Here is a 27,562-nt window from a genome sequence, read left to right as displayed (position 1 = left end):
AGGCAGCCATATAGGTAGGAGGGGAAATGTAATAGCCCCGGCTTCTGGATGCAACTGTCTGAGTCCGGTTTCTGGATGCACCTGGTTACTGTTCCTGGTCTGCTGTCTACTGTTGCTGGAAGGTCTGTCTGCTTACTTATGGAGGCTACTGTGCCAGATACCAAATCTCAACTGAACACAAGGACTGTTTACTGGTGAGCTGAGGATTCAGCATTGTATTTGAGAGAAAGGTATCTTAAGAAGAAGATTACAAGCAGATAAGAACATTGTATTTACTGTAAATGGACTTGATAACTGGATTGATAAACTGGATACTGATATATGGACTGAATGACTATCCTTAATCTCTGTATGAATTAAATACCTATTTAAACCACAAACAGTGTATTTGTCTCAAGTGTGTGTATACTCTTGGGCCCAGCCTCTCTCTCATTTGGCTGCCTGGCTTGACTGCTGCTGCACACTCTGCTAGGGGGTTTATCCCCAAACACTAACATTGGTTATGGGCCCAGCAGTGTGCACAGTCTAGCTAACCAGGATATACCAGTGAGAGTTTTGGTCAAGAGTTACACATTACTGTAAGTACAAACTGTTTGTTAAATAGTTATTTTTCTCCAGAGCAATGGCACAAGTAAATTTGCCAAATCTGTCCATGATATCCAGACTAGATGGAACAAACTATGTTTCATGGTCAATGAAGTGTAGTTTACTGCTACGAAGAGAAGGCTTGTGGGACATAATTACAAACCCACCAGATGTATCAAACTTAGATCCCAACGATGAAGAGGATTATAAACTGATACAGGATTATGAAAGAAAGAATGAGCAGGCTTTGTGCATCATAGGTCTCACCCTGTCTGACCAGCAACTCATTCATATCCGAGGAGTGGAAAATGCTGCAGACTGCTGGGATAGTCTTAAAAGGATTTATGTTCGAGACAGTGTAGGAGCTCATATCAATCTTACACGGAAGCTGTTTAGAACACATCTTGAGATAAATGGAGACATGTTAACTCATTTAAACTGTATGAAAAGCATTTTTCAACAACTGCAAGAAAAAGAGCTTGTATTTAATGAGTTGCAACAAGTATACATCATATTGTCTTCTCTGGATCGAAGCTATGATGATTTTGTGACTGCTTTGGAGGTATTGCCAAAAGACAGTTTATCAGTAACTGAGATAACCAGCAGGCTATTAGAGGAAGCCAGGAGAAGGAGTGAACGTGAACAGCTGAGGGAAGATAAACATAAGGAAGAGAAATTATCTTCAAAGCCTGAGAGAAACCAGCTGTGTAAAGTAAAGCACCCGGAAGAAGAGAAGTTATCTTCAACGGCATACACAATTAAAAAGTGTTTTAATTGTGGAGGCAGAGGACATTTGGCAAGATTCTGCAGAAAAGGAAAACGCCAGAATGTAAAGAAGCCAAAGAAATCCTTTGAACTGGCCATGTTTAGCAATTGTGATATTAAGAATAATAAGTGCACACTGAAAAGAGATAACAAAAAGGTAACTGCAGCTTTAAATGGAGCATTGTATGTCTTACATGATGGTAAGAAAGGGGAGGCACAAACTGTATTTAATAATATCAAGCCTCATGATGAATGTATCCATTTATTGCATAGACGTTTGGGGCATGTAAATTTTAAAATGCTAAAACGTACAGTAGAGTTATCTGAAGGAATAAGGTTAAAACCCTGTGATAAGTATTTGCGTTGTAATGTCTGTTGTGAAGATAAGAGTAAAATAATGCCTGCAAATAGGCTAAATGGTTTCAAAACTAAAGAACCTTTAGAAGTAGTATTTGCAGACATTATAGGTCCAAAGAAACCCAGCTTGGGGGGTGCTCGATATATACTGAGCATTATGGACCATTACTCTAGATATGGGTTTTGCTACCTAATGAAAAGCAAAACTGAAACATATCAACATTTCTTCAACTGGTTAAAGTTTGCTGAAAGAAAAACCAAACGGCAACTGATAACCTTGGTGACAGATAATGGCACGGAATTTGTTAATAGCAAATTCCAGAGTAGATTAAAGGCAGCTGGAATAGCTCATAAGACATCTGCACCATACAGACCACAGCACAATGCATATATTGAAAGGCGAGGCCAAACATTGCAGGCGATGACCCGTACTATGTTAACTGATTCTGGGTTACCTGATTCTTTGTGGGGGGAGGCCACAATGTGTGCTAATCATTTATTAAATAATGTGGTTAACTCAACCACTGGTGAAATACCATTCACCATGTGGCATGGCAGGAAGCCTGATTTGAGTTATCTGCACACATTTGGTGCACCAGCATGGGTGCATATCCCTACACAACTCAGGCGTAAAGGGCAACATAGAGCTAAACAATTATTCTTCGTTGGTTACCAAGCTAACCATAGGGCATATAGATTTTGGGAGAAAGGCACATCTAGGGTGTTATGTAGTGCCAATGCCCAATTTCTAGAGCACGTAGGATGGGATAAGTTAGAGCAGGATAGCAATAACGAGGTGGTTATTGAATCCTACAGAAATCCCATTAAGTATCCCTGTAACTTTAAGAAAGATGTAAAGCAAGAAGTACAGGAAGAGATAGTGCCCATAGAAGTAGAAAAGGAAGAAATAGCTGAGCAAGATGAGGAAAATGAGAAACAGGTAGTAACTCAACCAAGCCCAGTAATACCCAGAAGGTCTACACGTGTATCTAGACCGCCTGATTGATACCAGGCTAACACAGTGTGCCAGGAAAATAGAGTTCCATCTACTGTGGATGAGATAAAAAGATATCCTTCTAAAGAGAAAGAAAAATGGTATGCAGCAATTAATAAAGAATTGAAATCTCTGAAGGATATGAAGGTATATGAGAATGTGAGATTACCTGTTAATGAAAAACCCATTGGCTGCAAGTGGATTTTTAAAATAAAAATAGACAAGGATGGAAACACAATCCATAAGGCAAGGTTAGTAGCCCAAGGCTTTAGACAAAGTGCAAAAGACTATGATGAAGTATTTGCACCTAGTCTTAAAGCAGCAACTTTAAGGGCAGCATTAGTGTGGGCAGCAAGCAAGCAATATATAGTTAACCCTTTAGATGTGGAAACTGCTTACTTGCATGCTCCACTAAGACATACTGTATATATGAAAAGGCCTAATGGATTTAAAGGAGACAATAATAATGATAATGATTGTTGGTTGTTAAAGAAGAGCCTTTATGGTCTTAAACAATCGGGCTATGAATGGAACCAGTATATTGTGAAGGAACTGACCAATATAGGATATAAAGCTGGTTTAGCTGACCCATGTCTATTTAAGAGAGAAAAGAATGGGAAAATATCATTATTATTGTTATTTACTGATGATATTGCTCTGATAACTAAGACTAATGATGAAGCAAATGAAATAATATCATCATTAGCCAAGAAGGTAAAAATCAAGCAATTAGGGGAGATAAAAAGATATCTAGGTTTAAATATACTGAGAACACAGAAAGGGTTTAGGATATCTCAGGAAGATAAGATATCGAAATTGCTAATGGATTATAAGATGGAACTTTGTAAGCCTGCAAAGACTCCAATGAGTCAGGATATTTGCAAAATGGATACACAAAGTCCCAAGTGTGATAAGGAACTGTATCAATCTTTGATTGGTAGCTTATCATATATTAGCAATTGGTCAAGGCCAGATATTGCTTTTAGTATTAATCAGCTGGCTCGACACAATAATGATCCGCTTCAATGTCACTGGATAGCATTGAAAAGAATCCTAAGATATCTTAAAGGAACATTACACCATGCACTGTATTTAGAACCAGAAGGTGATCTCATATTGAGTGCTTATGCGGATGCTAGTTTTGCAGCAGAAAGAGATACTAGAAAGTCGACTTCAGGAACAGCCATAATGCTGGGTAAGACATTAATTGGCTGGAAGTCAATTAGACAACAGCATATAAGTTTGTCTACTATGGAGGCAGAATTCTCCTGTTTATCATTTTTGTGTACTGAGTTGATCATGTACAAACAAATGTTGAAGGATATGGGTATAACTGTAAATTACCCTATAGTTGTACATGAAGATAATCAGGCAGCAATTCAAATGGCCACTAATATTGCAGTTAAAACAAGAAGTAAACATACAGATTTGAGGTATCTTAATGTAAGAGAATCTGTACAGAGTAAATCGATACAGCTGGAGTACTGCATGTCGGAGGACAATGTAGCTGATCATTTTACTAAAGCCCAAGGTGCTATTAAGCATCTAGAGAATTGTGAAAAATATGGGTTCAGATTGTGAAGGCATTGCATATTTATATCACCCAAAAGGGGAGAATGTTGGGTATATGAATATTCCAACTGGTTTGGGTTGAATAAATATGTAAACCTAGGATTAAGTGTCATGTAGCTTTAAAGCTAGAAACTGCAATGTCATTGTGGGTGCGGTTGCAGGCAGCCATATAGGTAGGAGGGGAAACGTAATAGCCCCGGCTTCTGGATGCAACTGTCTGAGTCCGGTTTCTGGATGCACCTGGTTACTGTTCCTGGTCTGCTGTCTACTGTTGCTGGAAGGTCTATCTGCTTACTTATGGAGGCTACTGTGCCAGATACCAAATCTCAACTGAACACAAGGACTGTTTACTGGTGAGCTGAGGATTCAGCATTGTATTTGAGAGAAAGGTATCTTAAGAAGAAGATTACAAGCAGATAAGAACATTGTATTTACTGTAAATGGACTTGATAACTGGATTGATAAACTGGATACTGATATATGGACTGAATGACTATCCTTAATCTCTGTATGAATTAAATACCTATTTAAACCACAAACAGTGTATTTGTCTCAAGTGTGTGTATACTCTTGGGCCCAGCCTCTCTCTCATTTGGCTGCCTGGCTTGACTGCTGCTGCACACTCTGCTAGGGGGTTTATCCCCAAACACTAACAGAAGGTGGAGATAGAAGTGGAGATGGAGATAGAAGTGGAGATGAGAAGGCGATGGGAGTTGGAAGGGAAGGTGGAGATAGAAGTGGAGATGAGAAGGAGATGGGAGTTGGAAGGGAAGGTGGAGATAGAAGTGGAGATGGAGATGGAGACTGTCCTACCAATAATTCTCCACCTAGAGCAGATCAAATCCAGAATGTTTTACATGCAAGACACACAGCTCCATCCCTAACTTTTGCCCTCATTCCCAAATCCAAAGAACGGGGGCAGAATTAAATTCACCAGCTCTTCCAGACACGGATCTGGGACACGAGTCCTTGTCGTGCAATGCTTTCTACACCACCCATCTCGTCCTTCAGAAATCAGTGGCCACACCCATCCCAATAAGGAGGCTACAGAAAGCAGCCATGAAACTGGAGCAAGGAGAAGTGCCAGCTGGTTTGCCCTCCTTACTTTTACAGCGATGGTGCTGGCCAAAAAGCAGAGGGGTGACATGCTCCGAGAGAATGAAATAGAATCTGACTGCTCTCACTCCGCTCCAAGATTCGTTACGAAGAGAAGCTATCCAAGAACTTGATGAGTGTCTTTCCCAACAGGGGCTCCAGTTACGTGTCCCAAGCCCATTGCCACTAGCATACATGCTGTGAAGAGTAGGTGGCATTAGCAGGCAACTTGTATGCCGTTGAAACCCATCCCAGATCTATGGAGGTCTGCTGAAACAATACACAGGTTTCCATGAAACAATACCAAGGTTTCCAACCTTGGTCACGTCTGAGAATTGAAGTCGACACAACTTCAAGCGGCCAAGATTTAGAAAAATAGTTTAGTTTAGTTTTCTTTCTTGTCATTGCACCTCGTACAATGAAATCAAATGCCATCTTCAGTGTACGTTATGAAATGGTTGTAAGTAGAGGAACTATCTATACCTGTTTAATACACCTCAGCCCTTCCCTTGGCTTGAAAACCAGGCAAAAGCCAGGCTGGATTTCTACTTGGATGGATGTGTTGTAGTTAGGTAGCAACAGGTGCAGAGGGCTAAGGAGAGTGAGGACTCAGATGAGGGGCCAGGACCATCAGGGAGTAGACTGCTGCCTTCAGAGATTGTGGGGGCTGGCAGAAGCGATGAGGAGGTTCCCGAGGAGCCTGTGCCAAGTGCATCTGCACTCAGGGCTGCTTGCAGGAAACAGCAGCTGCAGCAGCAGGGGCAACTCGAAAGCAAGGCTGCAAGGTAATGGCCCCTCCTTCAAGAAGACAAAACCCAGCTGTGAATCGGACATTCTTTGCAGGAAGCAAAAACGTTTTGAAACTCAGCCTCGTAGATATTGCAGTATCTTAAGTTGGTATTTGAAGACTCTTATGTTATGAAATATTTCTTATCTGTTATTCTTGGCAGCCTCGCACAGTTTTATTTATTTTATTTATTTATTCGGTTTGTCAATTGCTTACAAGATAATAGGTATAAGTAAAAACATAGTTATGAATACATGGATACATATCAGAAAAAAAATAAAAATAAAAGAAACAATAGGACAGGGATAGTAGGCACATTGGTGTGCATATGCACGCCCCCTACAGACCTCTTAGGGAGGAGTGAGGTCAACAGTAGACAGTTTAAGGTTAAAGTTTTGGGGGTTTGGGGAAGAAACCAGAGAGTCAGGTAGAGTATTCCAAACATTGACCACTCTGTTGCTGAAGTCGTACTTCCTGCAATCAAGTTTGGTGCGATTAACCTTGAGTTTGTATCTATTGTTTGCTCTTGTATTGTTATGGTTGAAGCTGAAGTATTCATTGACAGGTAGGACATTGCAATGTATGATTTTATATACTATAGTTAGATTGGACCAAAGACGGCATAATTCAAGGTTTTCTAGGTCTAGAATTTCAAGTCTGGCGGCATAAGGTATTCTGCAACGAGTAGAGGAGTGGAGAACTCTTCTTGCAAAATATTTCTGGACTTTCTCCACTGTGTTAATATCAGATCCGTAATGTGGGTTCCAGACTGATGAGCTGTATTCGAGTATTGGTCTAGCAAATGTTTTGTATGCTCTAGTTAGTAGTGTAATATTACCAGAGAAAAAGCTACATAGGATTAGGTTAACAACTCTTAACGCCTTTTTGGCTATGTAGTTACAGTGGGCTCTAGCACTTAGCTTATTAGAGATGAGCACTCCAAGGTCCTCGACAGGGTTTGTTGGAGTACTCATCTCTAATGATCTAAGTGCTAGAGCCCACTGCAACTACATAGCCAAAAAGGCGTTAAGAGTTGTTAACCTAATCTTATGATTAAGCGAGGCTTGTGCTTATCAAAGTTAATTAGTTTGCAGCAGCCTTTTAACCGGGGATTCGTAAGAATCATTAAAAGGTTTTTGTTCCCTTTGGTTTGTGTTTGTTTTATTGGAAAAGGATTTGGGTCAGAACAGGACGGGAGATCACACAGTCCCAACCTGGGGCATGGTAAAACCAGTTCTGAATGATTGCTTAGGAAACCATCCAGAGTTCTGTTTGAAGGTGACTTAATTTACATGAAAGGAATGACAACAGAGCTGAAGGGGCTCAGGACGTGTAAATTGGGCTTGTGGGAAGAGATCTCTTCAAAAGCTTTCTCCTAAGCCACACCGGACTTTTAAAGATCAAATCAAAAGCTTCAGCAGACATGAATCTTGTTGTCACGGGCTATGTCTATATCCTAGGCACGACGGACAAGGCTACAGTGAATAATTCAAGGTGGAGAAGAGGCCAAAAAGTGTGTGAGAAAAGCCATTTGGAGGGGTGTGTGTGCAGAATTTGGTAGACTGGAGAGTTCAATATTAGACCTTAATCTTGGGATTATCTTGGGATTCTACACTGTACAGGAGAAATAGGAGAGAGGGAGAGAGAGAGAGAGATTGAGAAGCTCAAAGAACAAGAGGCAGATCCAGAAGAATATGGAGACAACATTGAAGATACACTACAAAAGCATCAAATGACAATGGTTGAGAACCAGAACTTTGTATTTCCCTTGGTAGCCAAAGTGGTAAAAGAGGAGGAGAAGGAGGAGAATGCATTTTTTAACCGCCCCCTTTCCTTAAAAAAAAGGACAAGAAATGTACTATTATTTTTGAATAGAAAAAAAAAATTATTGTCACTTTAAACGTACACGAATCAGCATAATAAGAGACGCGGGTGGCTAAGACACTAAGCTTGTCGATCAGAAAGGTCAGCAGTTCGGTGGTTCGAATCCCTAACGCCCCGTAATGGAGCGAGTTCCTGTTCCTTGTCCCAGCTTCTGCCAACCAAGCAGTTCGAAAGCATGTAAAAAATGCAAGTAGAAAAATAGGGACCCCTTGGGTGGGAAGGGAACAGACTTCCGTGCGCCTTTGGCATTTAGTCATGCCGGCCACATGGCCACGGAGACGTCTTCGGACAGCGCTGGCTCTTCTTCGGCTTTGTAACAAAGATGAGCACCACCCCCTAAGAGCCGGAAATGACTAGCACATATATGCGAGGGGAATCTTTATCTTTAATCAGCACACATTAAAATGAAATTTAGTTGCATTCAGCTCTCAAAAGGGTAACCATTATGCCTAGACCCACCCACCTACCCATATCATATCATCGTATTTTCAGCCATCGTATTTGAGGTTCGGAAAGTCACAAAAATCTCGGCTTAGAGACAGCATGTTGGAGAAGGTAGGTAGATACAATTTTAAATATAGATATATATTGGGACATAACTTCTGCCAAATGGGATACAAGTCAGCCCTGTGGTGGTCCAAAGGAAGAATCCAACACTTGCTATTGAGACCATCCGTGCAAATGTTGAGTTGTGTTCACTCACCTATCACAATGCACGTGAATTTGGCATCGGCGTCTTTCGAGACGGCGTAGGATTTGAGAGTTGTTTCGAAGACGGGCTGGGTCTCTTCGGTCAGCTGAGCAATGATTGCACAGAAGGTACCCCTAAAAAAATATCAAAGGACCCCAATTAGAAGTTGAGCAAGCTGGGTTAAGGAGAACTTGGAAGAGTCATCTTCTCTCCAGACGCTTCCATTGAGTACACACACATTTCTAGCTGTTTGAAAATGTCTTCCCCCTTTCTTTAGAAATCTTCTGGAGAACTTAAGAGGCAAAGCAATGCAATGAAGCAATTCCAAGTTCATTCCAGACGTGGACAGTTGAACAACCACAGGAACATTGCAACACACAAACTCATCCTGGTCGTTCCAGAGGACAGATGTTGCTGCTGGGGATCAGCAGCTGTAACATGGCAGACACATGGAAAGAGACAACTGAGGGGGCAGCATCACCGATTAGGGTCTCTAATCGTCTTTAAAATTGATGCCGTTAGTTTGGTACTAACTTTGTAATTATTTTTCTCGGAGGCTCAAAAGAAACAGGGCTGGGGTTGTGGCGAAATGTTAAGAGGCAACCCAACTTCTTACGCGGAGAGTCCTACCAAATGGATTGGGAGAAATGCTCACCTAGAGGATGAGGACCTTATGGAATATTTTACTTGAAATGATGCACGGGATCCTATGTTATGCATGTTTACTTGGGGGGGCAGGGAGGTCTCATTGGTTTGAATGGGGCAAAGCCAATGAACAGTTCTGGACCTGGGTATGTCTAACGAAGAGAAGGATCAGAGGGAACAGAATAGGTGTCTTCCAGGACATGAGGGGTTGACAGAGAAGAAGAGTTGGCTTATTCTCCAAAGCACCAGAGGGCAGGACAAGCAGTGAAGGGTGGAAGCTTATTACAGAGATAAAACCTAGAACTAAGGAGAAATTCCCCGACAGTGAAAACAATTGATTGGTAGAATGGCTTTCCACTAGAAGTTGTAGGTGTTCCATCAATGGAGGTTTTTAAGAAGAGATTGGACAGCCATTTGTCTATTGGATAGGGACTCCTGCTCGGGCTGGACTAGAAGATCTCTAAGACCCATTCCAACTCTGTTATTCTGCATTCTGTAAATAAATAACTATAGACCATGGGCCAACAGGGAGAGTTTTTCCTCTCCCAGACAAGAAGTCAACCTAAGACACTAATCGATATCTGTTAGGGGAACAGTCTGTTCAAAAGCAGAGAACTCCAACACCTGCTATTGATGATTCCTGCAGATGTAGATCCGAGCTGCCCATGAGGGTCCTCTTTTATCCAGATGTACAAGTGAGCAATGCCACTCATGTAAGGTACATCAGAGTTCACTACAACTGACAATACGGGATGATAGCACATTTTGGGGGTTGCTGTCTATTACCCCCCAAATTAGCTCAGCCTCATTCTGAAATGAAAATTCAAATGTGAGAAGAAATCTGGAAGTGGAGAATTTCACAAGCATTGCCCATTGTGCTTAAAGTCATCACCTCTGACTCAAGTGTGAAAGTCTTGACATCCAGAACGAAGCCATGGTAATCAATGCATCCTTCTCCGTTCCCATTGCGTGTCAAACCCAAGGGTACCTGAATAGATAGGATGCTGCTACCAAGGCTTCCTCCTGTATTCCTGTAGCTGAAATATCTTTAGAAGGCAGGGTCCAAATGATGTATGCAACATAGAAGGCAGCAACACCATAGAAAGAAGGGTATTCGAGCTGTTTATCTTTTTTTAAAAAAATAATTATAATAAAACCAAAATTCTTTCTGGCCACAGCTTGGTTTTGTCAATCAATCCAGGAATAACCTTTTAAAAACTGCACTCGGAAAACTGAATGGGCCCTAAAAATGTGATGCTAGGAGATAGGAATCTTAAATATTTCTCTAGTCCCAACTGTAAACTAGAGAACTAAACATGTGTTTTCAGGAGGAAAGAGACACACTGAAATTCCGCGAAGTCCAAATTCTTCATCCCGGATCAGGTTTCCACACAATGTGGAAGATATGAATAGCACAGCCTTGGAAAAAGGAAGTACTGTCCATGTTATGTCTCCTTGGTCCTCTCTTTTTCCTGGTTTTAATCCCTATTTTTTTTTTCCCCTTCCATGGTTATAACATGTTCTCTAGGAATTGCATTGCACCCGAAAGTTTTGTTTTGCACAACACAGATTTTGTTGTTCCAGTTGCTTTCATGCATTTGTGTGTGCACACCCACTCTGTTTGTTGGGGGAGGGGGGGATAAAGGTAGAGGGGGGGAGGGGGAGATGATGAAATCACAAGAATCCTCAGGCTTTGCTTGTGCAACTATGCTAAAGTAAAGAAGATCGTGCATGGACAGAAACGGGTGCAAATTCATCTCAGACGGAAATGCTGGATGATAAAAGAAAAGCACGTCAGACTGCAGTCTACATTCATGGTGCAAAAAAAACAACGCCTACGGCTTTTGTGCAAGCCCACACACTCCACACAGTGAGAGGTCGTGCGCAAACAGTGACAAATCAAGTCGCAAAGTTGTGTGGATGGGCTATCCAAGATTGCTTGGGGGCGGGGGGAAACAGATTGAGTGAAAATATATTATCCCTTTCAGGATAATACATTTTCAAGGTTACAGCTCCTATTTTTTTAGTCCCTTCGGACAAGACTCCATCAGCCAACTTGCAGAATGCATGCTTGGCCTGCCACAGATCCTGGGCTCAACTCTTGGCATCTCCACTTTGAAGGATGGTACAACAGGTGACAGAAAAGAATCCTTGCCAGGGATCTTTAAGAACCGATGCCCAGTTTGGATGAACAACTGATCATCGGCCGGATCTGATTTAGGGAAGCTTCCAAGGTTTATGTTCTCCCCTCTAGAAATCCAGCACTGTTCCCTGGTACCTGACTTCCACCTTGACTGTCCCCATTACGTTTTCAGCCATGTCATGTTTATTTCGCAACAAGGAGCAAGATGGCGGAGAATAAGGTTGGCAAGGAATCCCAGCAACCCCTAAATTCTGCCCCCTTACCAATAATCCCGTCCAAGTTGATTGTAAAGGACAAGCATTGATCTGGCTGATAAATCCAGGGTGGCCTCTCTTTACCATTTCTTCCTTCCTTGTCCACCCTGTTCAAGGTGGAAAGCCACCTATCTAAAGGAGAAAGCTTGTTGACTGGAAGATCCTACAGAGAAACGGTTCTCTGCTCTGTGACATTAAGCTCTCGGCCAATGTTGAGAAATGGGCTGTTTTCTTGCAGATGTTTCATTACCCAACTAGGCAATGGCATCACTACTGGAAGGGAGTGAGCTTTGCTCTCTGTTTATATATAAGTAGTTTGCCCTGTCAGTATTGGTAGGAGAGTTCTTGGTAGTTCCTGGATTGGACTGTTGTTTACTGTTTGATTGCTTGTTTAAATCGGTAGCTTCTTGATTGGAACATTGTTTACTGCTTGATTGTTGGTCTAGTGTCAATCTTGGGGCTTGTTGATCCCTGAACAAGAAAGTGTCTTAGTCTTTTTGTTTCCTTTTTAGCTTTTTGGTTTGTCTGTTTTGAACCATCAATGCCTCTCTTTTGGAAACTCTATAATACAAACAGAAAACAAACCTAACATTGAAGATGTTACTTAATTGGGTAATAAAACATCTGCAAGAAAACAATCATACTCAGAGAACAGCAGGAACCCAACAATTCAAGTCTAAGCTACCGATATTCTCTTTTATTTGGCACTACTTGGACCAAGAGTCTCCAAACTTGGCAAGTTTTAAGACTTGAGGACTTCAACTCCCAGAATTCCTGAGATAATGCAACTGGAGGAGGAATTTTGGGAGCTGAAGTCCACAAGTCTTAAAGCTGTCAAATTTGAAGACCTCACGGCCCACATTCAAATCTCCATTCAACCCAGGAGAACTTGAGTGATCTCCTTCTTCCAGCCCAAACAAGCTTATAAATCAAGGCCCTTCAAACTTGGCAAGTTTAAGCCTTGTGGACTTCAACTCCCAGAATTCCTGAGCTAACATGACTGGAGGAGGAATTCCGGGAGCTGAAGTCCACAAGTCTTAAAGCTGTCAAGTTGGAAGACCCCTGTTGTAAATCTATTGCCAGATTTGAGCAAGGACCTCTTTCCAAACTGAGCCCCGTGTCTATGAAGCGGTTGGGCACCTGGTCCTTCAGCAAACAACAACTTGGCTTTAATGAACACTGAACAGAAGCAGGGAAGGGGGTGGGTGTAAACTCCCTGGCAAAATAGGCAGAGCTGTTAGTACCCCTGGACAACAGTGAGCCACACCAAAGTTTGGATGCCATCGAGTTGCAGTTGGGCAAGACGTAGGAGAAGATTTACCTTCTATAGCTGGTGGGGGACAACCGCCTGGGTAGCAAGCTAAGCAGAAACAGCAAACAAAAGGGTTAGGCTTGAGAGAGAGAGAGAAAAGCAGAGAAAAGAGATGAAATCACAGCATACTTGAAACCAATCTTCTGGCCGAGGTCAAGGATATTAATATAATTCAGCTGCTTCTGACGACCCAGGGAGGATAAGCAAAGGAGGTTGACCATGGTAACCGAAGCTCTGAGTGAAGAACCTCATGGAGAGGAGCATAAGGCAGTTATCACAAGGCCAAATGTTCCTTCCTCCCTCCCAACCACCAACAAAGCTCGCTAAATTCTACAGAGGAATGATGGAGTCTATCATCTGCACCTCTATAACTGTCTGGTTTGGTTCTGCAACCCAACAGGACAGACACAGACTCTGGGGGATAATTAGGACTGCCGAAAAAACAACCTGCCTTCCATCGAGGACCTGTATCCTGCACGAGTCAAAAAGAGGGCTGTGAAAATATCTACACACCCTGGACATAAATTCTTTCAGCTTCTACCCTCAAAACGATTTTATAGGGCATTGCACACCAGAACAACTAGACACAAGGACAGTTTTTCCCCAAATGTGGTCACTCTGCTAAACAACTAATTCCCATAACTACTGTCAAACTATATTATTATTATTATTATTATTATTATTATTATTATTATTATTATTATTATTATTATTATTATCATCATCATCCTTCCTATTACCTATCTCCTTTTCTACTTATGACTATAACCTTGTTAGCTTTGCTGGCTGGGGAATTCTGGGAGTTGAAGTCTGCCAGGCTTAAAGTGGCCAAGGTTGGAGACTCCTATTCTATACTATTCCGAAACTTTGCGGCTGAAGACCTCCGCAGATGGGAGTTGTTCTTTTTCTGGTTCATCCAGTAAACCCAAGACAGAAACTGGGTCACCTAGACTAGACACATGCTTGCAAGCAGCAGCTGCCTTTCTCTCCTCTCAGTAATTCCTGAACTGCAGAATGGAGTGTTTATGTCCATTCTCAGTCCTCCAGGTCATGGTTGTCCCAAAAGTGCTTTTTCAAGAGACAATTGGACTTTCTGGTTTTCTCTTGGAAGAAGTTTCTCTTCTCGTCCAAGAAGCTTCTTCAGCTCTGGTCCAAAGGTAAAGGTTCCCCTCGCACCTACGTGCTAGTCGTTTCCGGCTCTAGGGGGTAGTGTTCATCTCCGTTACAAAGCCGAAGAGCCAGCACTGTCCGAGGACGTCTCTGTGGTCATGTGACTGGCAGGACTCAATGCCGAAGGCGGACAGAACGCTGTGACCTTCCCACCAAAGTGGTCCCTATTTATCTACTTGCATTTTTAGAACTGCTAGGTTGGCAGAAGCTGGGACAAGTAATGGGAGCTCACTCCGTTTCATGGCGCTAGGGATTTGAACCGCCAAACTGCCGACCTTTCTGATTGATGAGCTCAGCGTCTTAGCCACTGAGCCACCACGTCCCTCTGGTCGGGCATGGCTAAATTCTACAGAGATTCTCCATCATCCAGCCAAAGGGGCTTTTTTCAAGAGGCAACTCAACTTTCTGGTCTTTCTTGGAAGATGTTTCGCTTCTCATCCAGAGCTGAAGAAGCTTCTTGGATGAGAAGCGAATTGTCTTCAAAGAAAAACAAAAGAAAATCCATTATAAGATATAATATTATAAGATATGGGAACTATTTCATCAATGGCTAGAGAAAAAAAAATATGAAAGCTAGAAATAGCTAATGGACCAGTGAAATATAGAAAATAGGTTTATTATAGAAATAAACATGCTGAGGAGTGTTATAGTAATAGAGATATTATGCATATTGATAAAATAAGAATAAACTAAAAATAGAGAATTAATACCAAAGTAATGAACGGGGATGTAAATTTTAATTGTTATTACACAAGATATTTGTACCCAGACGAGACACCGTTAAATGGAAGATGAATTGTATGTACCTTAAATAAAAGTTTAAAAAATTTACAGAAAGAAAGAAAGAAAGAAAGAAAGAAAGAAAGAAAGAAAGAAAGAAAGAAAGAAAGAAAGAAAGAAAGAAAGACAGACAAAGGAAGTCCAGTTGCCTCTTGAAAAAAGCACCTTTGGTGCAGATTGGAGTACAGACACACATGGAACAATGAATGCAGCATTGGCCGTGACATGACAGTTTGGTCTTAATCGGTTCCTAGGCGTCAACATACCCACTTGGGAAACCAGAGAGCGAGTTGAACACTATCTAGTGGAGGCCTCCATCAGAGCGCAGCATTCCGGAAAGCAGGCATATAAATAGCCCGCCTGTTCTTCCTTAGCCAGCTCTCCAACTTCTTATCTCCTCCAACTGGCCTATTTGCAAGCCAGACTGTGACGCTTTTGTCGCGAGAAATGCCCTGCTTTCAATTTGTTTCTTTGAATGGATCCCAAAGTCCTTCTCCAAAACCCCAAAACTTTGACCCGATCTCAGGGCCATCGCTAGACAGCCAAGGGGTCAGAAAATAGGATTGAGGTTGGGTGCACACTCACACGCAACAGCTCCAAGCTTTGGGACGTGGGAGAAGATTGTCCCATATTTTTTCCAGGGGAATACAACCAATCTAGGTTCTTTGGGCATTTCCTATCTTAGAAGAAGGGCCTCCAAACTTGGCCACTTTAAGCCTGGTGGACTTCAACTCCCAGAATTCCCCAGCCAGCTTTGATGGGAGTTGAAGTCCACCAGGCTTAAAGTGGCCAAGGTTGGAGGCCCCTGTCTTAGAAGGTAAGGTTTGGAAGAAGTGAAGGACATGTCCACTTGCTTGGAGAGAGACAACTGTCATCGATCTGGCTTCAGTCTAGGGGAGGCAGAGAGGATGTGATCTTGTCACTCAACGTTTTTAGAAATGTGAGGTTTGAGGGTGGAGGCAGGAGGCTGGGGTAAAGAGTGAAGCGACAGAAGGGTGTCACAGGGTGGATTGGAACTATAGGATTCTTAAAAGTATGAATGTTATCACAAAAGCCTGGGTCAGTCTCTGTCTGGTTGGAAAGATATAACATCACAATAACAACAGCCAGAAGGGTGAGGGGAAGGCAAGGAAGAGGAAGGAGAGCGAGAAGAGGGAGAAGAGAGAGGGGGAGAGAAGAAGAGGGAGAGGAGGAGGAAAGAGGAGGAGGAGGAGGAGGAGGAGGAGGGAGGAGGAGGAAGAAGAAGAAGGAGGAGGAGGAGAGGAGAGGGGAAGGAGGAGAAGAAGAAGAAGAAGAAGAAGAAGAAGAAGAAGAAGAAGAAGAAGAAGAAGAAGAAGAAGAAGAAGAAGAAGAAGAAGAAGAGAAGAGGAAGAAGAGAAGAAGAGAAGAAGAAGAAGAAGAAGAAGAAGGAGAAAGAAGAAGAGGAAGAGGAAGAGGAGGAGGAAGGAGGAAGGAAGAAGGAGGAGAAGAAGAAGAGAGAAGAAGAAGAAGAAGAAGAAGAAGAAGAAGAAGAAGAAGAAGAAGAAGAAGAAGAAGAAGAAGAGGAGGAGGAGGAGGAGGAGGAGGAGGAGGAGGAGGAGGAGGAGGAGAAGAAAGGAGCAGGAAAGAGAGAAGAAACAGGGAAGGAAAAGTAGGAAGAAGACTATAATGACAAACTATCCTGGACTGTGTAAAACTCACGAGAACAATGCAACTTTCAATAACCGTTTGGAAGAGATTCTTCGCTAAACGTTTTTGCTTAATTCTCCCCTTCTGCTAATACAGCAAAACCCCAAACCCTTAAAAAAAAAAACCACCACCTGCTTTACAGCCAGTACATTCCTAATCCATTTTTACAGCGAAACCAACTCACGAAAGAATTCCCTGAACTTCCCCACTGGTTATAATCTTTTTACGGGTGGCCGTTAAAATGGTCGATCCTTTCCTATTCGGAAATACAAGAAGCTTTTGCCACATTTGCCCCCGCTGTGTCTGAGTGTTTATGTGCGGACACCATGTTTCCTAAGGCGTTTCAGAGCAAGGCTCCAGGTAGGGAAGCATGCCATAACGGGATTAACATCAAGCACGTGTGTAATTTGTATACTTTTAGCTTGATTTTTCGCCGCTTAATTCAGGGAAGCACACACCTGCGTTTCTGCTTTATCCCTGCGTTATCCTCTCAACAGGGTTTTAAGGTAGGCCAGGGTCAGATATAAAAACTGGCCCGAGGTCATTAAAATGAGAGTCATAGGAACAAAATCCAGATTTTTCAAACCCTTGTTTACTGGATTTATTTGCTACTTCCTACAATATCATGATCCACCAGACCGTTAGAACTTTGTCACCCACAAACACGTTGGACTGCTTTAACGTAAAGAAGTATCCCTTCCAGGTTCAAAGTAGACCCACAATTGGATCATCATGAGTCCAAGAGTTGAGCTAGATCCTCTTCTTAATTCAAAGAAGCCTTATTATACCATTTGAAATGGTACTGTTTTCCTGCTTGATCAGGGGGCTGGACTAGAAGACCTCCAAAGTCCCTTCCAGCTCTATTCTGATTCAACCTATCCAACAATATTTGCCTAAAATTAACAGAGCAGAAAGGACTTCTTTTTTTTTAAAGGAAATTGAATTCTGAAGAAAGCAAGGACAATGCTAATCCATGCCTAAATTAAAATGACTTTGATACGACTTGTCACTTGCAAGACTCCTGGCTTGACACCAAAGCTGCCAAGGATAATGTGTATTTGTTTATGTGTGTATCCACACAAAGATAAATCCATGCAGGTGTTTTGGGGTTTGTTTTTTTTTAAAATGCCAACGTTTTCAAAGCCGGGATGCCCTTGCCTTCCTCCTTGGGCTGAAAGTGTGTGACTGGCTTTGTCTCTTTGGAAGGACTAGAATTCAAGATCTCCTGGTTTCTAGCATGGTGATTTTAACCACGGCACCAAAGAGGCTCTCTGTATCGAGATCACACGATCTCGAGATCACACGATCTCAAGATCACTCGATCTACTTCGGAAAGCAAGCCCCTAAACGGCCCCATTGTTTTCCTATCCTGTGGAAATTTATGGCCTTTCCTGAAGAAGCCTAGATCAATATATGGGACAAGAGAATAAGTCACCCAGTTGGTTCGTTGTCTGTGGCAGGACTAGAACTCCCAGCTCCCGGTTTCTAACCTGGTGCCTTTAAACCACCGCCTCAAAAGGGTCAAAAATGATCGAGAACTTTTGCACCGTTCTCGTCAAATGGGATTCCTAGTACGTTTATGAGCTATCGGATTTGGTGGGATTTAATTCCCCAGCAGATGACTTCGCAGAGGCAACTTTCAAGGGAAGAGCTCTCTTGGTCTACTCAGCCGTAAACACACCGCCCAGTTCAGTGCAACTTATTGCTTCTGGCTCAGCTGGGACAGAAACACTGTACCCAAATAAAAATAAAATAAATGAAATGAATTTTTTTTAAAAATACACTCAGAGCTCCTTTCCAAAAGATTGTCACAGGAGAAAACAAGACGAAAAGCCACTTTCGGTGTCGTTGTTAGTTGCATCCGTCACAACCCCCTGAACAACATTCCTCTAGGCCTTCCTGTCCTCTACCATCTTCTGGAAGCAGCTAATTCGGGAAACTCTTTCATACTTTTCAGAAGTCCCTTAAGACTTTACAAGAATGAATAAAAACACCCCGTATTTTAGCTATCTGGGGTTCTGGAAAAAAAAAACACAACAGTTTATAGCTTCATTCAGAAGCCCAGAGCTGCATTTGGTCTTCTCTATCCCTCACCTTTCTCTCCCCTTCCCCAGGGTCCTTGCCTGTGGGCCCCACGAGCAAAGGGCCCCCATACTAACCTGTGTATGTTAACCCTTCCATGCACCTTGTATCCTATAAGTACAGCAACGTATTTATTACGTTTTACTGCATTTTGCATTAATACGAACATGCAAATAATTTAATTTCATGGACAGGTGGATCCCTGGGAGTTGTCCTAGGGCCCCCCACTGCACCGCTTTGCGGGGGGGGGGTCCATAATGCTGTGCAGACGGGCCTGCCCTTCCCCCAGCCCTCCCTCCCTCCAGTTCTGTGACTTAGGCACCCCCTCAGCAAGCTGTTTCTTGGGCCTCCTCCCCCTCCCCTTCAGATTGGTGGTCTCAGTTCTGGCTTGCTTGGGACACAGCTGGCGAAAACGCCCCCCCACCCTTTTCAACTCCGGGATCTTCGCCCCTTCCCTATTTCTTCCAAAGTCAGGCAGAAACCTTGCTGGGACCGGAGCGGGAGAAGGAAGGGAAGGGGGTCTTGGGACCCCCCCAAGAACTGGGCCAGGGTAGGTCGTGTTTCTAGGGAAACCCTACAAGCAGCCCCAGCCCGACAGAAACAGACACACACACACACACACACACACACAGAGTTCTCTTTGTAGGGTCCCAGCCCTTCCCGCAACGCCGGCTCCTCGAGGTGGGGGGGAACCTTGCCTGCCCCCTGCAAGAAACAGGGGAAAGGGGGAGAGGCTCCGTTTTCGGCCCCCTTGGCTTTCACCCCCACAGCATGCCCGGCCCTCGGAAGCTCGCTAGAGCAGCGGACCCCCCCCAAAAAAAACCCCGCCTGCCTCTTGTGGCCGCGAATTCCGCAAGCCGCGGCTCTATCCCAAGGAGTCCTTGCTCCGTCCTACCGCCTTCCACCTGCTCAGGTGCCCGGGAAGGGAGGCTTCCCACCTTGGGGACCCCTTCTCCCCCTCCCTCCGAGGGGCGCGGCGCCCTTTGGGCTTTCAAGGGGAGTGGGGAGGCTGGAGCTGCGTTCCCGGGGGGTGGAGGGGGGGGGGGTTTCCTTCCTCGTCCCCAGCGGGCCTTTCCCCTCTTACCCCCCCCCCGCACCTAAGCCTACCTGTTGGCGGGGCGCACGCTAAGCAGGTAGTTGCGCCTATCCGGCCGGTACTCCACCAGGGGCCCGTTATCCTCGCCGTCGCTGCCGGGCCCGGGGCAGTAGCCCAAGGAAGACCCGTTGCCCGAGTAGGAGCGGCCCAGAGGTCTCCGCCGGGAACCCATCGCGATCGGCAGCCCCGGCGGGGGGCAAAGCGGGGTCCGGGGACGCGGGGTGGGGGGTTCCGGCCGGTTCCTAGTCGGGGGGCTTGAATGCGTTGCGGGGCCGCTCCGCTCAGTGCCCCAGCCGCCGTCAATCACCCCGGGGAGGCCCGCGAACCCGGCTATTTATAGTCGGCCCACTTGGGGCCGTCACTCAGGCGGAGCGGAGGGGGGGGGCAAGGGGGCTCGGCCAGTCGGCCGGCCGGGCTACGAGGCAAGAGAGGCCGCCGGGGTGGGGGGAGTGGGGAGTGGGGTGGTCTCTACGCTGCGGGGAAGTCGCGGTGCATCTCCTAAAGGGGGTCTTGGGGGAGTGGGGGGCGCTTTGACCTTCCTTTTCCCAGCGCTTGTTCCCTCCCCCAAAACCGGATCGCCCCCTCCCCACTGAAGCAGGTTACACACACACACACACACACACACCCCGCTGCATAGAAACTTTTCTGAACCGCATCGCAGCAGTTTTGGAAGGGACCTTTGGAGGTCTTCTAGTCCAACCCCCCCTGAACTAGAACCAGCGGTTCTGCTTCGAGTTCAACCGCTGCTTGCTCGCCGTTTCCAGCCTTCCGTGTTAGAATCGCGGCACCCGCTCCTCGCTCTTTCCAGCGGTGCCTTCTCCCTTTTGCTTGTAACCTGGTTGTAAAGACAAAGGAGCCTGTATTAAGGGCGCATTTGGGGAGCTGGCCTTCGGGTTCTTTTCGCGGGAGGGAAAGGTCCGGATTTTGCGCCTAGGCCTTGGCTGACACAACTGTGATGACCTAATAGGTTGTCAGAAAAAGAAAACACCGGATAAGAGTTCTCTAGGACAGGGGTCTCCAACCTTGGCAACTTGAACACTTGTGGACTTCAACTCCCAGAATTCCTCAGCCAGCTGGCTGGGGAATTCTGGGAGTTGAAGTCCTCCAGGCTTAAAGTTGGCAAGGTTGGAGACCCCCGCTCTAGGAGACAAACTTCTTGCACTCACCACACACACACACACACACACACACAGAGAGAGAGAGAGACCGTACACAAAATGCAAGGAAAATGGGGTGAGGGCCTGCTGTAATGGAACAGTAGCCTTGAGGATTTTTGGAGTAAACTGTGCCTTCCTATTCCTCCTGGGTCCAAGATGCAAAACTGAGCTATTCCAATTACAGTTTGGGGGGATAATCTGAGCTGTTCTCTGAACTGGGACTACCTGTGGATGAAAGGGTTAAAGCTAGCCTGGTGGCTCTCCCCGTTGTGCGCCTCCAAACCTATCAGCCCCAGCCAGCATGGCCAAGGATGAGGGTCCAGCTTCCAGAACCCCACACTTGGGCCCCTTCCCCGTTAAGCCCTATCATCTCTCTACCACCTTCACATTTCCGGTTGGGATTGGCTAACTTTGGGATCCAGTAAGGCCATGCAATCCAGCCAGTAGAGACGGGCAAATAACCTGTTCAGCTGTGAGATTATCTCCAGTCAACCCTCCAGTGCACAGGTCTCCAAACTTGGCAACTTTTAAGACTTGTGGACTTCAACTCCCCAAATTCTCCAGCCAGCCATGTCTGTTTATTTGTTTTTCTTTCTCTTAACCTCCTAAAGTGGAGAGAGATTGCAGAGGAAGGGATTACAAGAGAGTAAACTATGCTGGCTGGAGGATTCTGGGAGTTGAAGTCCATGAGTCTTAAAGTTGCCAAGTTTGGGGACCCCCTGCTCCAGTGGGTGAATGGAGCCAGTGAGTCCCCCAGTTCAGCTCCTGTTGTTGTTTTTCCTCCCAATTCTTACATTACAATCCAATCCAATAACAAGACCCACTTTAAACTGCATCATGTGCCGTGGGGTATGCTGAAGAGGCTGAGCAGAAGGCCTATGGCATCACCGCCCTGGCTGGCTGCCCACCCTGAAACCTCCCTCCCTGCCTTTGGCTGGTACACTTGTAAACTTTAGGAGCTGCAAACGCAGACGGCGGCCTGCCGGGGCCGGGCTCTTTTGTATCGGATTAAAAAGACAAGAGTTTCTTTCCCTCTACAGCTTAAATTGTGCCGTGGCAATTTTTTTTTAAGAGCCGTGTCCGCAGTGTTGGGGTGGTGAGGTGGAGGTGATTTAAAAGGGTCCATGCAGGCACCAAGGAGGAATGACCATCCCTGTCCTATTGTTTATTTTTCTTATATGGATCCATTTCACGGATTCATAACTATGTTTATACTTGTAACTGCTACCTTGTAAGCGATTGACAAATCAAATAAATCAAATCAAATAAATCTTGTCTTGTTTCTCCTTCTTAAAAAAACAACAACAATAACTTCCTCCAAGGGAACGCTGGTCCAGATTTAATCTCCCTCATCTCCGTGGCCTGATAAAAAATAATAATAATCTTAAACTCTTCTTGGTCCCAGAATCAAAAGAAACTCTCTCTTCTGTAGCCTGCAAAACTCCTGTGATTTGGACGAGGCTTCCTGCAACCTATCAAAACATCCTTTACAAATAGTACCAGATACAGTTTTGCAAAATGTGTTGAGTCACGCTGGAGCAAACCACGTTTTTGCCATAGGTTGTGTGTAGGGAGTATCAGTTTCTGGAAAAGTTCCTTCACTTTCTTTTGGAACCCTTAGCCATCTTTCCTCTCTACACGCACGCACACAAACGCACATGTAACACTGTGAAAGGCAATGGTGTCAACTTTTTGGGCAGTTGTTTGGAATCCCAAATGGAACAGGACTGGCTTACTGTATCTTCAAGTAAGAGAAGCATTATCAATAATAGCTGGCTCCATAATACGGTGCAACTGGAAGGGAATCCACACTTCAATATGCACATATGCTACAAGAACATACACCATGGTGCAAATACTACAACCCCTCCATACCCCAAACTACTAACACACAATGCCTTGAACCACATACTGAGCAAATTTAGTGGTGCTCTCTGAGCTGGGTTGCTTTGTTGCAGATTTTTCATTACTCAACTAAGCCACAAAGTTTTAGCGCTGATGATGTTCCCTAGTTGGGTGATGCAATGTCTGCAAGAAAACAACCAGGCTCAGAGAGCACCAAGGACCCCATAATGTAACCCCGAGCTACAAAATGTTTACTGCAATTTAACCCAGTGCGCTATATATGAATTCGTCCTGATTGATGAGTTTATCATGCAGGCTGTTGTCTGAATTCAGAGAACTGGAATAATGCACTAAATTGTTAACCCTGTATGAGTTGGGCAGCCATATAAATTTGTTTTTTAAAATAACAGGATGAAGTTAATCAGGGTGTGTCCTGCCTAAAACTAGCTAAATGCTTCTCTATCTTAGAGAGATTCTCTAACTGCATAGTTCCCACAGTGATAGGGATGTTAAAGTGGGTTGGGGTCCCGAAGGGGCCGATGTGCTTAAAGAGGGCTGTGAAAACGTTTACAGACCCCTCACATCCTGGACATAAACTGTTTCAACTTCTACCCTCAAAATGATGCTGTAGAGCCCTGCACACCAGAACAACTAGACACAAGGACAGTTTTTTCCCCAACACCACCACTCTACTAAACAAGTAATTCCCGCAATATGGTCAAACTACTTACTAAGATTATTTTACTATTATTCTTCTCATCCTTCCTAGAACCTAATCTTCTCCCACCTATGACCTTGTTGCTTATATCTTTACGATTTATATTATTTTATTTAGTTTCCTAATATGATTTAGATTGCTTATTTAGTATCCTATGACTATCACTCGGTATTGTATCTTATGATTTTTGATGTGTTTTATTTTTTTCTTATGTACACTGAGAGCCTATGCACCAAAGACAAATTCCTTGTGTGTCCAATCACACTTGGCCAATAAAGAATTATTCTATTCTATTCTATTCTATTCTATTCTATTCTATTCTGATTCTATTCCATTCTATTCTTAATTGCTATTCTATTCCATTCCATTCTTATTTCTATTTTATTCCATTCTCTATTCCATTCTTAATTGCTATTCTATTCCATTCCATTCCATTCCATTTTTATTTCTATTCTATTCCATTCTCTATTTATTCTATTTTTAATTGCTATTTTATTCCATTCCATTCTTACTTCTATTCTATTCCATTCTCTATTCTATTCTAATTCTATTCCATTCCATTTTTATTTCTATTCTATTCCATTCTCTATTCCATTTTTAATTGCTATTCTATTCCATTCCATTCTTATTTCTATTCTATTCCATTCTCTATTCTATTCTAATTCCATTCTATTCTTAATTGCTATTCTATTCCATTCTTATTTCTCTTCTATTCCATTCTCTATTCTATTCTAATTCTAATTCTATTCCATTCTATTCTTATTTCTATTCCATTCCATTCTCTATTCTATTCTAATTCCATTCTATTCTTATTTCTATTCCATTCCATTCTTATTTCTATTCCATTCCATTCTTATTTCTATTCTATTCTATTTCATTCTCTATTTATTCTATTTTTAATTGCCATTCTATTCTATTCTATTCTATTCTATTCCATTCCATTCTTATTTCTATTCTATTCTATTCTATTCTATTCTATTCTATTCTATTCTATTCTATTCCATTCCATTCCATTCCATTCCATTCCATTCCATTCCATTGTGAAGAGGCCTGGAACTATTCGATCCAAGCCATCTTTTTCGAAACCAAGAATTAGCATGTGCTGACCTCCTGTGGCAGCTGCGGGAAGGTGGCTCCTCCGAAAAGGAGGAGTCTAATATCCACAGTTAGACAGACATAAGGCAGAAGCTGGGAGAAGAGGGGGGCTCCTGAAGACCCCTGCACACTCTCCTGCCATGCTTAGAAGCCATGACATAATAACACAACAATAAAGGACCCGCTACCTGCCTGTCACGTCTCGACCGCCTCGCCTTCTTTCAGCAATTGTGTGAAATATATCAACGCCCCCAGGATACCAGAATCTGAGACACGGAGAGAATTAGGTACAGATACAAGTAGTCCTTCACTAATTGAACCCAAACTTCATGTTGCTAAGTGAAACGTTTGTTAAGCGAGTGTGCCCTCTTTTACGGCTTTGGTTGCCACCGTTGTTAAGTTGAATCGTTGCATTTGTTAACATGGTTGTGTCTGATTTTACGAGGGTGGTTTTTTGTTTTTGTTTTTTTTGCTACCGTTGTTGTGTGAGTCTGGCTTCCCATCCCGGCTTATGGGTGGAGCATTTGCCACCACATGCCATCAAAGTCAGTAACAATTATTTATAAATGCTTTTGCCCTACTAAAAGAAACAGCGGGGAAATTAGCAGGCCCATTACAAAAGGGCACATTAAAAAGTTGGATCTGGACCAATTCCGCTTCTTTTGCTGTGAATGTTTACAACAGGTTTTAACGACAAATGCCCCAAGATATTGTATGAACATTTAACTTCTAATAAGACAGCTCTGAATACAATATAGACATAATATTAAAGGCAAACCTGTGTGCATTTACTCAGAAGGAGCCATGCTGAAAACAGTGGAGTTTTTTTCTCAACTGAGTCACCCACATACTCCCCATGTCCTTCGGAGAGTCATGACGCCCACATATGATTTATCACTAAAGACATAAGGGCAATCTGCCCTCCTGATGAGGCATCCAGAAAACCTCCTGAGTTAACCAGATTTTTCCCTAACACAAGCACAGATGGCAACTTCAGAAACACACACATAGACACATGCACATTAAAATCGCTTTGGTTTTCTGCTTGCATTGAGATTTGTGGGGGGGTCTGTGTACGCGCACCTTAGTGTCAGGCTGATAAAAGAGGGGAGTGATTAAACCTTACAGAAAATTGAGATTAAATGTGCTGCAAGAGGTCGCTGCTAGGATGTTCTCATTTTGGGCAGAAAAACAGCTTAATGAACTGCAGGGAGAGAAAAAACAAACAGAGAGGATTGGAGAGGATTTTTCCAAACTCAGGGCCGCTGGAAACTTTCCTTTGGTGTTTTGTTTAAAGCAGCCTTTCTCAACCTTGGTCAACTTTTAAGATGCCTGGACTTCAACTCCCAGAATTCCCCAGCCAGCATTAAGTTGCTAAGGGAATCCACCCATCTTAAAAGTTGCTAAGATTAAAAAATACCTTTGCATCTTTTATTGTTATTCAAGGTTCAAGGACCCACGATGCTTCACAACATCACATCATCTCCCCTGCTGCTCTGATTCTTAGAAGCTCTTGTCTGTCTTGATGGGATAGTATTAAGCCAACTTCTCTTCTGTCGGTCTCGTTTTGTATAATTTTTGACAAAAGCATGGCTGGTTGGGGGATTCTAGGAGCTGAAGTCCACAAGTCTTCAAGGTTGGGCAATCTTGCACCAGAGACTTCTCCAGCAGCCTAGATCAGGGGTCGCCAGCCTTTTGGACCTCAGGGATCACCAAACTCATCATTTTAAGTCCCGCGGACCACTAATATGAATTTTGACTTGATGGCGGCTTGTTGACGTTGGTTGGAAAGTTGGTCCCATATCCCAGAGCTGCAGGAGTCACGGGACTGGCCCTTTGGTCACCCCAGAGCAGCTGCTCCTCCACCCAGGTGTACCGGCCTGCCAAGGACTGGGGGAGCTGCTCCGGGATGACCAAAGGGCCAGTCCTGTGACTCCTGCAGCTCTGGAATATGGGACCAACTTTCCAACCAACGTCAGCAAACCACCCTGGGGTGGATTTCCCTCCCCCACCGTTGGTCATACCTTCCAGTTCCATCTCACGTGGCTCTACACAAGGTAAGGTTTGCGCTTGGCGGAAGGGTGGGGGCCAGAGGGTGGGGGCCGCATATGGGCAGCACAGCCTTGTGTTTCCGCGCAGCCTGGATTAACTGCTTTGGGGGGAACATTTCTCTGCGGACCACCAACATTTTCTCGCGGACCACCAGTGGTCCCTGGTCCACTGGTTGGCGACCACTGGCCTAGAGTTATACCCTAAGGTGTGAGGGGAGCGGTTCATTCTCCAAACTTGTGGGTTGGTTTCTGATCGTTTCATTACCACAGTAGGTAACATCCTCAGTGTTACTAGCCTGGTAACAAAACGTTCAAAAACCCAACCCACAAGCTCGGAGAACAAACTTCCACCCTCACCTTATACCCAAGCTGCAGATATTCACCAGTATCGCAAATCCTAAGGTGTGTTTGTCCTCATCAGGATGAGTATTATACAATTCTTCCAGAAAGCCCCAAAAGCAACCACGTTTCAACATTAAGAGTGATGCGTTGTTTTTCATCTTTTTTTTTTTCTGGATATATATATATATTAGTTTTAGTATCTGGGGAAGATGTGCATTTAAACCAGACGGCTGTTGGAAGGTTGTTATATGGTTGTTACATTTTACGGTGTAAACCATCCAGGCTGGAGAGCATACAAATAGTTGAAATAAGTAAGCCATAACTAGGAGTTGTTGTTGTTTTAATCATACTATGCGAAATTAACAAAGATCATGTTGTGCTTGTAGCTTAATATGCGTGGCAGGCTTTAATGCTTTATTCAAACATCCCGGTTAAAATAGATTTCCTTAGGGCATTGCATAAACTTAACATGTG

General features: G+C 43.8%; 1 protein-coding gene across 3 annotated transcripts in view; it reads right to left on the bottom strand.

Annotated features, from left to right (window-relative positions):
• The window catches only part of ALPK3 (alpha kinase 3), a 48,611-nt gene extending 28,426 nt beyond the window's left edge, over positions 1-20,185 (bottom strand). Inside the window, exons 1-3 of one of the 3 annotated variants that reach the window (XM_087941484.1) lie at positions 19,892-20,088; positions 13,094-13,132; positions 8,743-8,864 (exon numbers count right to left, since the gene is read on the bottom strand). In XM_087941484.1, coding sequence (XP_087797610.1) covers positions 8,743-8,864; positions 13,094-13,132; positions 19,892-20,052 — 322 coding nt within the window. In that variant the 5' untranslated portion in view covers positions 20,053-20,088. Of the gene's footprint in view, positions 1-8,742; positions 8,865-11,781; positions 12,473-13,093; positions 13,133-19,891 lie in introns of those variants that run through there. The other 2 variants (XM_026709933.2, XM_087941485.1) reach the window with 2 other exon arrangements.
• Positions 20,186-27,562: the final 7,377 nt, after the last annotated feature.

The sequence above is a fragment of the Pseudonaja textilis genome, chromosome 13, assembly GCF_049901715.1.
Source record: "Pseudonaja textilis isolate UNSWEBS1 chromosome 13, rPseTex1.2, whole genome shotgun sequence".
Classification (NCBI taxonomy): domain Eukaryota; kingdom Metazoa; phylum Chordata; class Lepidosauria; order Squamata; family Elapidae; genus Pseudonaja; species Pseudonaja textilis.
Note: the sequence above shows the minus strand (reverse complement) of the source record. Positions and strands in the feature narration are given on the sequence as shown.